The sequence below is a fragment of the Python bivittatus genome, unplaced genomic scaffold, assembly GCF_059951505.1.
Source record: "Python bivittatus isolate LINGU-HERP-01145 unplaced genomic scaffold, Pbiv_v1 ctg000440_np1212, whole genome shotgun sequence".
In the NCBI taxonomy this organism is placed as follows: Eukaryota; Metazoa; Chordata; class Lepidosauria; order Squamata; family Pythonidae; genus Python; species Python bivittatus.
In genome coordinates this window covers 8,492,927-8,507,002 of record NW_028277063.1, presented here as the reverse complement: position 1 = coordinate 8,507,002, position 14,076 = coordinate 8,492,927, and the positions used below count along the sequence as shown (strand labels likewise).

Below are 14,076 nucleotides of genomic sequence, written 5' to 3'. Positions count from 1 at the left end.
ATTTATAAACAGTGTCCCTTCTTGGAGAAATCTTCCCTGGCCATTCTTATTCATTTGCTGGTACCTCCCAAGTAAATTACTGTAATGGAAACCAAGAATACGGTGGCCAGATTTCTGTCTGGCACTTTCTGATTTAACTATGAGACAGCTCTTCTGGCAATGCTACACTAGCTTCCCATAATTGTCAAAGTCAATTGTGGTGCTTGTGTTGACATATGCATCCCTAAATGTCTTGAGCCCTGTCTACCTGAAGGAATCACTTTGCCTGGGTCACGCATCACCCAATGTGGTGCCCCACTTGTTTCTAGCTGGGTTTCACTTCAGCAGATCTTCAGAGATGTTCTGTAAGTGTTATAATGGGAGAGCTATTAGTTGATGTAGAAGAACCAATATAGGATGGAATGAGGAGGGTGGGGAGGTAATATTAGCAGAGCTAGGCCAACCTATCATGACAATATAATATCTACTCTACATTTCCTGGATATAGTAGGCTTCCAGGTTCAATTTAATGTGCTATTTTTCACCTTTGGAGCCCCTCATGGCACAGATGTGAAGTAAGAGGAGAAGGGGATAGAAGGCAAGGCTCATCTGTGGTAACCATGACACTTGAATATGTTTCCGCTGGAGATAAACTTGGCCCTTTGGCTCTTGGATTTTAATATCTCTGTCACGACCTCCATTTAAATGGGCCCTTGATGCTCTTGATGGCCAGGAAGGAGGAGGGGGTGACCATTGTTATAGCCATTTGTGTTGATAATTCCTCTTATGTGAGATTGTTCTTATCCTTCCCTGGGTCATTCGGTTTGAGTGCTTTATGATTGTTGTTACTAAATCAATAAATATTTATAGGCACCTATAATAGAAATGTTGTTCTATTTTTTTTCTAGTTTAACATCAATTAATGTTATCTAATGCTACTTCAGATAAAGTTTAATCTTACGAATCCATCATCAAGAAAAGTACATATAAATTCAATGTATAGATATATTGTGTGACTATGAGAGGGTACACACAAACACAGAGACATCTCGGTTTACCCTTTTTACTTCATAAATTTTTCTTAGCTTAAATAATGGATGTTTTTCAACCAGTTGGGCTCCTTCCTTATACTCGTGTGCTTTGTTCCATTATTGGGTGTGATAAAAGTAGTATTTAGTGGTAACATGTTTCTCACAATACAATAGAGACATTGGAATTTAAAAAGAGATATTCTCTCTGACCTGTAATTATTTTAAAGACTGTGATTAATTCTGCTTCTTTAAAAACCCTTCTGGAGGCTTGGTAAACACTAGCAATGCTAAGGATTGAGACAGGATAGAATTCACAAGTATTTACAGCTTCAGTGGAGAATGGAGCACTCAAAGAAATTGATGGACATTTAAATCACAGTTGGGCAATAATGGAGAAACTTCAGAATAACATGGAAACTGGATCATTTGTAGAGAACTGGGAGCTTTGATACCAATGGCACCACTGTTGCTTTTAGTCGTGTTCTTGCCATGGACAGTATGTACGACTGAAATGGCAAAATGTACTAGCACTGAGCCACTTCCCATTGTGTACAATTATTTTCAAGGTGGTGACTTTATCATTGGTGGTATCACATCTCTTATCACCATCCCTACAATTCCTCCTACATTTGGAGAAGATCCCCACCATTCGTTCAATGATGAACCTCTGTGAGAAATCTTCTCTCTCTTCCCCCCTCCTTCCTTTTTTCTATCTGCATGCATGTGTTTGTGCAGGATTGCTCGTGTAGCTGATTATATTTATTTAACACAATTATTGAAAGTGATTCATACTGAAATTGTGCACATAAAGTAACCATTATATTTTCCTTCTTTTACTGCATATGATCCTTGAGGGATGAACTAAAGAAGGACAACAGTCTAGGACAACACTCAAGGATTTGATCTGCACCCAGATGCTATCCTTGGTTGGGATTAAAGCAACTGATACTGAGACTGTCTGTCTCTTGCAAATAATGAAGTTAAACATTATAATGGCTGTTTTCATTTCATTGCCACAAAGAATAATTAGGAGACCAGATTTTAGAAGGAAAATGCACACATACCATTAGCTTGCTAGGTAACTTAAAATATTTTTTATCCACTTCATTTCACTGATGGAATTAAAATTCTTACATTATCCTAATATTGATCTGGTCCTGTACTAAATCACATTTGATGCTATACTATTTTGTTATTATAGGAGCACAAGGTGATAAAAATGTAACATACTTCCTATATTGAAAAATAAAATTGCCACTTAAGAGAATATAACTTTAAATTAGTCATGGAATCCAAAGGATGTCCCATAAAGTGTTCCCAAGCTAAATGAGAACAGGAGAGCATTAAAGCATTATTCAAAGCATTACTCAGGTTCAAGGAATTGTTAAGGTGGTGCAAATCTCCTCTCTTTTATTCCATCAGATAGAGACAATCTTCTAAAAAATTCTAAGGAAAGCCAATGAAAATTCTACTGAAAAGTTATTCTCAGTGTATCCAGATTACTCTTTACATGCACCATTTAAAGAATTCATTAAAAACAAACAAACATGAAATTGTTTTAATTCCAATGAAACGATATAATGTGGTCAAGAGAAAGTCCCATTCTAGAGAACTTCAATGAAGGATAAAAATGCTAAAATGACTTTCTTACATGCAGAACATCCCTTGATGTTGTACTTAATTCTGATTGCAGTGTTCTGACCAAGTACTATCAACATATTTTGGCTTTAGTGTTTGCTGTGAAGGAGATCAACGAAACCCCTCAGATCTTACCCAACTTCACTCTGGGCTTCAGAATCTATGATAATTATGGTGGAAGATATACGACATATGCTACAATGGAACTTTTCTCCAAACAGAAGAAATTCACCCCCAATTATAAGTGTGACATCGAGAACAAATTAATTTCAGTCATTGGAGCTCTGTATTCTGGAATCTCTTTCAGCATGGCACATATTTTGGGTATCTACAAAGTTCCACAGGTAGGAACTATAGATAATTCACAGGACTTTAAGATGTGGTCTGCAGTCCCCTGATACCAATGGGATTTTAAAACATAAAGTGCTTAAATGTCTTTCTGTTTTTTTAATGAAACACATAAAACAATGCCAACCTAATAAAGAAATTATTTAGAATTTACATAAACTAAAGTCAGAATGTCATAATTCTCTGATACCTAGTAATGTTGTCATGTAGATGGTTATCATCATAAATCAGATGTTCTTTATGTCGCCTTGAATTTGCTCAGTCAATTTGCTTATACTGATGGTTTGTTGTTGTTGTTGTTGTTCAGTCGTTAAGTCGTGTCCGACTCTTCATGACCCCATGAACCATATTGCGCCAGGCCTTCCTGTCCTTCACTGCCTCCCTGAGTTTGCTCAGTTTCATGCTCATTGCTTCAGTGATGCGACCTAACCATCTCATCCTCTGCCGTCCTCTTCTCCTTTTGCCTTCAATCTTTCCCAGCATCAGGGTCTTCTCCAAAGACTCCTCTCTTCGCATTAGGTGACCAAAATATCTGAGCTTGAGCTTCATTATCAGTCCTTCCAATGAGCAATCAGGGTTGATTTCCTTTACGATTGACTGGTTTGACCTCCTAGCAGTCCAGGGGACTCTTAAGAGTCTTCTCCAGCACCACAGTTCAAAGGCATCAATTCTTCGGCACTCAGCCTTCTTTATGGTCCAGCTCTCACAGCCATACATTACTACTGGAAAAACCATAGCTTTGACTATGCGGATCTTTGTCGGCAAGGTGACATCTCTGCTTTTTAATATGCTATCTAGGTTTGCCATAGCTTTCCTCCCAAGGAGCAAGCGTCTTTTAATTTCATGGCTGCAGTCTCCGTCTGCGGTGATCTTGGAGCCCAAATAAATGATGTCTGTTACTGCTTCCATTTCTACTCCTTCTATTTGCCAGGAATTGATGGGTCCAGATGCCATGATCTTAGTTTTTTTAATGTTGAGTTTCAAGCCAGCTTTTGCACTCTCCTCCTTCACCCTCATCAAGAGGCCCTTTAGTTCTTCTTCACTTTCTGCCATTAGGGTGGTATCGTCTGCATATCTGAGGTTATTGATGATTCTCCCTGCAATCTTAATTCCGGTTTGTGATTCTTCCAACCTGGCATTTCTCATGATGTACTCTGCATATAGGTTAAATAAGCAGGGTGACAGTATACAGCCTTGTCGTACTCCTTTCCCTATTTTGAACCAATCGGTTGTTCCGTGACTGGTTCTAACTGTTGCTTCTTGGCCCGCATACAGATTTCTCAGGAGACAGGTAAGATGGTCTGGTACCCCCATCTCTTTAAGAATTTGCCACAGTTTGTTGTGATCCACACAATCAAAGGCTTTTGCATAGTCAATGAAGCAGAAGTAGATATTTTTCTGGAACTCTCGTGCTTTCTCCATGATCCAGCAAATGTTGGCAATTTGATCTCTAGTTCCTCTGCCTCTTCGAAACCCAGCTTGTACATCCGGTAGTTCTCGGTTCACGTACTGCTGAAGCCTAGCTTGTAGGATTTTGAGCATAACCTGCTAGCATGTGAAATGAGTGCAATTGTGCGATAGTTTGAGCATTCTTTGGCATTGCCCTTCTTTGGAATTGGAACGTAAACTGACCTTTTCCAATCCTGTGGCCACTGTTGCGTTTTCCAAACTTGCTGGCATATTGAGTGCAGAACTTTAACAGCATCATCTTTTAGTATTTTAAATAACTCAGCTGGAATACTGTCATCTCCACTAGCTTTGTTGTTAGCAATGCTTCCTAAGGCCCACTTGACTTCACTCTCTAGGATGTCTGGCTCAAGGTCAGTGATCACACCAGCGTGGACATCAGGGACATTAAGATCTTTCTTGTATAGTTCTTCTGTGTATTCTTGCCACCTCTTCTTAATCTCTTCTGCTTCTGTTAGGTCCCTGCCTTTTTTGTCCTTTATCATGCCCATCTTTGCACTAAACGTTCCTTTGATATCTCCAATTTTCTTGAAGAGATCTCTAGTCTTCCCCATTCTATTGTTTTCCTCAATTTCTTTGCACTGTTCATTTAAGAAGGCCTTCTTATCTCTCCTTGCTATTCTCTGGAAATCTGCATTCAGTTGCTTATATCTTTCCCTTTCACCCTTGCTTTTCGCATTCCTTCTTTCCACAGCTATTTGTAATGCCTCATCAGACAGCCATTTTGCTTTCTTGCATTTCTTTTTCCTTGGGATGGTTTTAGTTGCTGCCTCCTGTACAATGTTACAGACCTCCATCCATAGTTCTTCAGGCACTCTGTCTACCAAATCTAATCCTCTAAATCTATTCATCACCTTCACTGTGTACTCACAAGGAATATGATCTAAGTCATACCTGAGTGGTCTAGTGGTTTTCCCTACATTCTTCAATTTAAGCCTAAATTTTGCAGTAAGAAGCTCATGATCTGAGCCACAGTCAGCTCCTGGTCTTGTTTTTGCTGTCTGTATAGAGCTTCTCCATCTTTGGCTGCAAAGTATATAATCAATCTGGTTTCGGTATTGACCATCTGGTGATGTCCATGTGTAGAGTCGTCTCTTGTGTTGTTGGAAAAGAGTGTTTGCTATGACTAGCTTGTTCTCTTGACAGAACTCTATTAGCCTTTGCCCTGCTTCATTTTGTGCTCCAAGGCCATACTTGCCTGTTATTCTGATTACTCCTCGACTTCCTACTTTAGCATTCCAATCCCCTATGATGAAAAGGATATCTTTTTTTGGTGGTAGTTCTAGAAGGTGTTGTAGGTCTTCATAGAACCGGTCAACTTCAGCTTCTTCGGCGTCAGTGGTTGTGGCATAGAGCTAGATTACTGTGATGTTGAATGGTTTGCCTTGGATACGCACTGAGATCATTCTGTCGTTTTTGAGGTTGTACCCCATTACTGCCTTTCCCACTCTCTTATTGACTATGAGTGCAACTCCATTTCTTCTAAGGGTTTCTTGGCCACAGTAGTAGATATAATGGTCACCTGAATTAAATTCACCCATTCCCGTCCATTTCAATTCGCTGATTCCCAAGATGTCGATGTTCAATCTTGTCATCTGATGTTTGACCACATCCAGCTTGCCTTGGTTCATAGATCTTACATTCCAGGTACCTATACAATATTGTTCTTTACAGCATCGGACCTTCTTTTCGCTTCCAGATACATCCACAGCTGAACGTCCTTTCGGCTTTGGCCCAGCCGCTTCACTCTTTCTGGAGCTACTTGGAATTGCCCTCTGCTCTTCCCCAGTAGCATATTGGACACCTTCCGACCTGAGGGGCTCATCTTCCGGCGTCATATCTTTTAGCCTTTTAACATTGTCCATGGGGTTTTCTTGGCAAGGATACTGGAGTGGGTTGCCATTTCCTTCTCCAGTGGACCACATTTTGTCAGAACTCTCTGTCATGACCTGTCCATCTTGGGTGGCCCTGCACGGTATAGCTCATGGCTTCACTGAGTTACGCAAGCCCCTTCGCCACGACAAGGCAGTGATCCATGAAGGGCTATACTGATGGTATAAGACTACAATTCTAACCATTCAAAAGGATATCATTTCCATTAAATTTATTACAGCAAAGTACTACATTCATGCTATTTATCCTCTTTCATCCTTGATTTTTCAAACTTAAATACAGGAAAACTGATAAGGTTTTTGCTTAAGTTGTTGTTATGATTTATTGAGTCAACATTGACTCTTGGTATCTACAAGAATTAGTCCCTGCAATTTTTTGGCAAGGTTTTTGGAAGTACCTTCTTTTCAGGGCTGATAGAGAGTGACTGGAGCAAAGTCATGCTTCATGACTTAGGACCAGAACAAGTTAATTGTTCCTAAGGTGGGATAGGAGTTCATGTTCCCATGGTTTCTAATCCAATTTGTTTGATATTCAACAAAAATGTGTAAACTGAAAACACTGAATACACTAAAAATGTGTTTAGTTTAGGGTTTTTTTCCTTTTTGCTTAACACTTGGAAATACAGTTGTTTTTAGATTCCAGTGATTAAGAACTCAGTATGAATCCAACCAGTTTAAAAGATGGTTAAAGCAAATGTACCTGTGGTAGAGAAAGACATCCACTTTCTTACCTCAGATGGAGAATGTGTTTTGATATAGGCAGTCATTTTTTTCTTTTCTATATCTTGCTGGGATATAGAAGTGTTAATAAGGGGAGAGAACCTGTCATCTGTGGAATGATTGGCAAAAAGCTGGGTCTTTGGCTTAAAATAATTCTTTCATTAGAAGGCTTTATTAAGAGCTGTTTATGGTGAGGAGACGGAGAGTAGAAAACAGAAGGAAGCCTCATGTGATGGGAGAATGATTAACAGTTTTGCAAAGGTAACAGCTGAGAGCCATACGAATAGGGTGTCATCCCTGGGAACCTCCCTCAGAATGCATAGCTCTCTTATTGGCTCTACAAACCAGGAACAGCTAAAATTCCAGTAGGTGGGCTGAGTGAGGGCCACCATGGTGTGATGGACTGGTACAGCCTTAGCCACAGAAACTCACTGGGTGTCAGCCCTTCAAAATAGACCAGACTAGGAAAGTAAAGTCCTACAGGATAATACTACTTTTATTATAAGGTTATAGTAGAAGAATCTTGCAAGTCTGAATGTGCTTTTTGCCTCCCTCCCTTTATCTTTGTGAGAACTACTGTTGGTGTTGTCTGAGACACTTATTTGGGTTACAGTTCTGTCCTGGACCCAGATTCCTCAAGGTTATTTATTCTGCCCATTGCACTTTACATAGGGTAATATTACACCAGTCACTCTCTCGCTCATTGTAACCTACTTTTCAGATTTCTACTTCGGTGGTAAAATAGCAAGAGGAAGCAATATGTACACTTCATTCAGCTCAACCAGATAAAATGGAAGAGAAATCTAGCAAAACATATATACATATTAATGAATAAATAAGAAATTCAGGGACATCTATTTCAAGCTGGAGTTCTCCTACACTGAAAGTCTGCCTTTCAAAAGCTGGTGATGCAGTTTTAGGAGAAAGAAGGTGAAAAAATCCACATGACCACCTTCTTCAAACCTGGTTGGGCTATGTTGACCAAGACTGTAGCATCTATGAATTAACATCTAGCTTTACCAAAGCTTTGCCACCACATTGATGCAACTTGTTTTGAGACAGAGGTAGCAATAGATACAAAATACAGTAAAAGAAATTACTTCCTGAAATTCAGGAAGGAGTGCATGTGAGCCAGTAAATATTGCATAATAATTTGGGGAGGTCTATTTAGTATAGCGCTCAGTCCAATCAAATCAGAACAACTGTAAGTACAAAGGAACAGAATTCAGTGCAGGTTTTGTTTTTTACCTCCTTCCCCACATGTGAATGCCCATCATCAAAATACAACTGTGCAATTGTTACTCTTATGCAAATGTTTCAACTTTCTGTTCAACAGATCACATATGGTTCTCCTTTACATAAGAAAGATAGCTCTGAAACCCATTCTTTTTATCAGATGGCCCCAAATGAAGCCTACCAATACAGGGCAGTTGTCCATCTCCTTTTGCACTTCAGGTGGACATGGATTGGGGTCATTTTTAAAGATGAAGATGGAGAAAGATTTGTGCGTACTATTTCCTCCATGTTTTCTCCTCACAGAATTTGTGTTGCTTTCTTCAAAAGACTCAAGCAATTTTATATGAGTTCCATTTTTGATGACTTGGATTGGCTAGTAGAAATGTACCATTTTTTCATGGGAAGCAATGCCAATGTTGTGATAATCTATGAAAGAAATATGCTGAACTTGAGATTGTTACTCTATCTACCAGAAATGGAATTAGTACCAAAGGAGCCAAGAGGGAAAGTGTGGATCATGGTGGCTCAGACTGATCTAGTGTCATTTTTCTATCAAAGAAAGTTGGATATCCAAGTCTTCCATGGTGCTCTGTCCTTCAGTGTTCACTCAAATGAAGTTCGGGGTTTCCAACAGTTTCTTCAGACTAGAAACCCTTTCTTATCAGAAGATGATGGTTTTATCAAAGAGGTGTGGGTACATGCATTTGATTGTGTATTTCCGAAACTGCCCCTAACCGAGGAAACGGATGACACCTGCACTGGGAAGGAAAAGCTGGAGACACTTCCTGGAGCTTTTTTTGAAATGACCATGAGTTGCCATAGCTATGGTGTATATAATGCCGTCTATGCAGTAGCACACGCTATACGGGCCATGAGGTCATGTCAGTTCAGACAGAGAGGAACTATGAATGGACAGACAGCATTCCTTCAAGATTTGCAGCCATGGCAGGTAATGTAGCATATATCTCAGTTCTGAAATTATGAATTTGTGATTGTGCAATTATTTCATTTTATTAAATCCTTCAAGCAACTCTTTTGTAATGCTTTAATATCCATTCTTATGACTTAAGAATCTGAAAGTTTGAGGTCTACCTCATGTTTAGAACAAGGAGAACAATAAGAATAATTTGTTTCTGTTATTGTTGTTTAGCAGCAACAGCAGTAGTAGTTGTTGTTACAATAATGTCCTTTGAGAGCCATTTTGGTACAGTTGTTAAGGCAGCAGACTGGATACCAGGAGACCATGAGTTCTAGTCCTGTCTTACACTAAAACCAACTCAGTGACCTTGGGCCAGTCACTCTTTCTCAATCCTAGGAAGGAGGCAATGGCAAGCCACTTCTAAAATCTTGCCAAAAGAACTGTAAGAATTAGTCCAAGACATCACCAGGAATCAGCACTAACTCGAAGGCACAAAAAATAATGACTTTTAATATAAACCCTACTTAGTGATGATGATGAATTCTTCCAGGATAGAACTGGAGCTGGTTTGGTAGTTTTGGGACTTTTTCTTATTTGATGCTTTGAACACTGTTTTACAGCATAATCCATCATGTCTTCTTCATTCTCCCATAAGCTGTTTAGAGTAGATATGGGGAGAAATTTGTCTGGACATATTTTAATCCATTCTTATTTTCCTGTCTAAACTGCAGATTTCAATTTCAGTTTTGAAATTTGAATTGCAATGGAGAATTACTCACTGGTTCATTTTTTATTTGGGAGAGTGCTGGAAGGACAATTTGAACTGGGGTTTTCTACTGCTTACATGCAATCAAATCTGACTGATGTGAGCATCAATGAATAGAGATTTATTACTGTTTTTTGTATCTCTTTCCATTTTTAAATTTAACAGGTAATTTTTCACTGTTGTACCTTCATGAACATCTGTGCAGTAAAGTTCTGATGAATGAACAAATGAAGAAAAACAGAAATAATATATAATGGTGATAGGGGTTGGGATTTAAAAATGATCTCTGACATCTTTTTGCAAACTCCTGTGCTCTCCTTTGGCATGCAGCTCCACTCATTCTTGAAAAGGGTCGTCTTTAACAATAGTGCAGGAGATCAGATTTCTTTTGACCAGAATGGAGAACTGGTAACTGGATTTGATATTGTAAACTGGGTCACTTTCCCAAACCAATCCATTCATCATGTTAAAGTTGGAAAGCTAGATCCTTGGGGTCCTTCAGCAGAGATCTTTACCATCCATGAAGATGCTCTTACGTGGCCCAGCAATTTTAACCAGGTAGGTTTCGGGGATGTTGATATTGTGTTATACTGATATTAAAAATAATATTTTATATAAATGTTTGTATGTATGTGTATGAATTTTCTTCCTTTCTCACACACAAGGATATATTGTGTTTGGGCTGTTGTTGTACATGAGAACAAAAGTGGATAAAATAAGATGGATTTAATTTATCTCAAAAAAGGCACAACCTGAACTATTATGGGAGTTGCCATTAGAGAATCAGGTGTTACTGAAGGGCAGGAAAAATCCCAGCAGAAGGAAAAGGATACATTTTACAAATGCTTTTTGAACCTGGAATTATATTATGAATTTATAGAAAAGGAATAATGGATTTCCATCTTTTTTTGCTGAAGATCAGTTTTAATACTTTGCAACACCATATTAATGCAATTGAAGACATTTAGATAATGAAAAGAAGAACTGTAGGCAAAGCTGCATTTTTGTAAAGTATAATGAGGAGCTGGATACGGAATGGAAACAAACAACTGGAAGTAGAGCAAGGATGAGAGCCAGGTCGGTGTACTGGTAAAGGCAGCAGTCTGGGAACTGGGGGAGTATGAGTGTCATTCCTGCCTTAGGTACAGAGCTAGTTGGTGACCTTCAGCCAGTCACTCTCTCTCAGGCCTAGGAAGAAGGCAATGGCAAGTTAGTTCTGAAAATGTTGCCCAGAAAACTCCACAGAATAGCCCAGGCAGTTGCCAGGAGTCAAGATTGATCAGACTGATTGGAAGGGAAAACGACACACACAACCACATGCACACACACACACACACACAAACAGAAACACAGAGACACATACAAAGGTAGTGGGTTATAGATCTCTGAATATAATTCTAAATGTAATTTCACTACATCCCTTCCAGTCAAGATTCACTACTTCCCTTCCAGTCAAGATTGATTGGAAGGGACAAACACAACCACACAGGGAAACAAACACACACACACACACACACATACACACAGTGGGTTATAGAGCTCTGAATATAATTCTAAACATAAATTCAATATGTCACAAGAAACCATCTGAAAAACCTATAAAACTATATAAAATGTTTGCATTTTTTCTTCTTCAGTGCAAACTACCATTTTCTTGAAATGCTGATGCCTAAAGGATATTTTTCCCCCTAGGTATTCCCAGAATATTTCTAAATCAACACTGAAATAGAGTGGTTAACTCTCCTTCCTGTTCCTTCACTAGGTCCTGCCGATTTCTTCATGTACTGAGAGCTGCCTGCCCGGTTATTTGAAACAAAAGCAAGAAGGGAAGCAGTTCTGCTGTTACGATTGCCTCCCCTGCCCTGGAGGGAAAATATCCAGCCAGCATGGTAAGAGTCTTCAGGATCAGGTGATTGTGTCACTCCATGATGCTTATGAAAAAGATCCAGGCATATAGAACAATGACGGAGGAAGATTTTTGTTCCAAGAATGGTAGTATTTAATGTCCATGTGGTCTCTGAAGAAACCTAAAGGTTCCATACATCAGTGGGGATAAAACTATTATTCATTAGTTTCCAAATATAAAAAGTTTAAGAAAGGGTCAGATTGTATATCAAAGTGACACAAAATGAAGGAAGGCACTTTAAAATTAAATGTATGACGTTTGTCTGATAAGAAGTTAGGGATAGAACCATAGGATTTGTTTTTGTCCCCTCCTTATCATTAATTCCTTTCCTCATGAGGTATTCATACAATGGAGCCTGTCATACTTCAAAATTAGCACAGCTGGCGGTACCAGATATGAAGGGACTCTGCCCTCTCTGAAAGAGCAGAGATTTCAACTTCCTGCTACGTTGGATTTTAAACTGATTTCTCTTGACCAGATCTTCCTAAGCATTCCAAGAGGGGTAAGATGAAATTATCTTCCTACATGGAAGAAAAAAAAGTGTGGACTATTATGAAGAAAACAGAAAAGAGATACCACTATACAAAATAGGATTCAAAAACTTACTGCTTAAATAAGGCAAACACTCCTATATAAAATAATGCACCTAACTTTGTCATTAAAAAAACAAAACAGTGAATGATATGAAGGGATTATGTTCATGGTAATTATTAATTAATGTGGAATAATTTATGAGATGGCAATCATAGCTGAACCAAGCTTTTCATCTTTAGACATGGATGACTGTTCTGAATGCCCACAAGGTCAATACGCAAGCAAGAAGCATGATTCGTGCATTAAGAAGAAATTGACTTTCTTGTCCTATGACAATCCTTTGGGTATGAGCTTAGCTACATTGGCCCTTTCCTTTTCTCTCTGCACTCTTTTGGTGCTAGGAACATTTCTGAAACATCACAACACTCCCATTGTCAAAGCCAACAACCGGGATCTCACCTACATGCTCCTTGTCTCTCTATCGCTCTGCTTCCTCTGCACACTGCAGTTCCTCATTCCTCCTGGGAATATCATTTGCCTCCTCCGACAAATCACTTTTGCCATTGTCTTCTCTGTGGCTGTATCTTGCGTGTTGGCAAAAACCATCATTGTGCTTTTAGCATTCATGGCCACCAAACCGGGATCCCGAGTACGGAAGTGGGTGGGGAGAGGACTGGCCATCTCCATTGTCCTTTCTTGTTCTATTATTCAAGCAGGCATTTGTACAGTTTGGTTGGCAACATCTCCTCCTTTCCCAGATATGGACCTACACTCAGAAACTGCAGAAATTGTCCTGCAGTGCAGTGAAGGCTCAGCTACTATGTTTTATTGTGTCCTGGGTTATATGGGCTTCCTGGCAGCTTCCAGTTTTATAGTGGCTTTTCTTTCTAGGAAACTCCCCAGCACTTTCAATGAATCAAAATTCATCACTTTCAGCATGTTGATCTTTTGTAGTGTTTGGGTATCTTTTGTTCCAAGCTACTTGAGCACCAAAGGGAAATACATGGTGGCCGTGGAGATCTTTTCCATCTTGGCCTCAAGTGCTGCATTATTGGGTTGCATTTTTTTCCCAAAATGTTTCCTAATTTTTCTGAGGTCTCATTTAAATATAAGAGAAGAGCTAATAAGGAAAAAGCATTGAAATAAGTTATATTAACAACTGTCTCTTATAATCAGCATCCCCTGATTGTATACGTCTCATAATTATTTCTTTCTGGAGTAGCCTCTAATATTTATCTTTCAATCAATAAAAGCTTTAAATATTTTGAACTCTGAATATATTGTGTTTGAATTCATAGGGGACAACAGATGACCTAGAAACACTTTGCAACATTCAGAATAGAAGTAGATAAAGCAGTCTTAGAATAACTTTGGCTTAGAATATATATATACCAGTAGTACCCACTCTTAATGGTGTCTGAGAATTTGAACTATAGTTTTATCTATATAACAAAGTGTGTGTCACTTTTTCCAGGTTTGATTCAAGGAACTGGTTGTCACCTATAAAGCCCTATATGGCATAGGGCCAGGTTTCTTTCAGGACTACCTTTCTCCCATTGTTTCTCCTCAGCCCTCCAGATCTAACAGGGAGTTCATGCTCTGGGTCCTCTCTATTAAACAATGTCATCTTATTGGACCCA

General features: G+C 39.0%; 1 protein-coding gene across 1 annotated transcript; it reads left to right on the top strand.

The window, feature by feature from the left end:
• Positions 1-1,521: 1,521 nt before the first annotated feature.
• LOC148215774 (vomeronasal type-2 receptor 26-like) lies at positions 1,522-13,577 on the top strand. Its single transcript, XM_088142476.1, has 7 exons — positions 1,522-1,679; positions 2,704-2,992; positions 8,412-8,530; positions 8,615-9,260; positions 10,327-10,554; positions 11,759-11,885; positions 12,676-13,577. The coding sequence occupies exons 1-7, from the start codon at positions 1,522-1,524 to the stop codon at positions 13,575-13,577; spliced, it is 2,469 nt and encodes an 822-aa protein (XP_087998602.1).
• Positions 13,578-14,076: the final 499 nt, after the last annotated feature.

Coding starts and splice junctions, on each gene's coding strand:
- LOC148215774 (XM_088142476.1), top strand. CDS start 1,522: ATGGCAAAATGTACTAGCACTGAGCCACTTCCCATTGTGTACAATTAT. Junction 2,993..8,411: donor GTATCTACAAAGTTCCACAG/GTAGGAACTATA, acceptor TCTGTTCAACAG/ATCACATATGGTTCTCCTTT. Junction 9,261..10,326: donor AAGATTTGCAGCCATGGCAG/GTAATGTAGCAT, acceptor TTTGGCATGCAG/CTCCACTCATTCTTGAAAAG.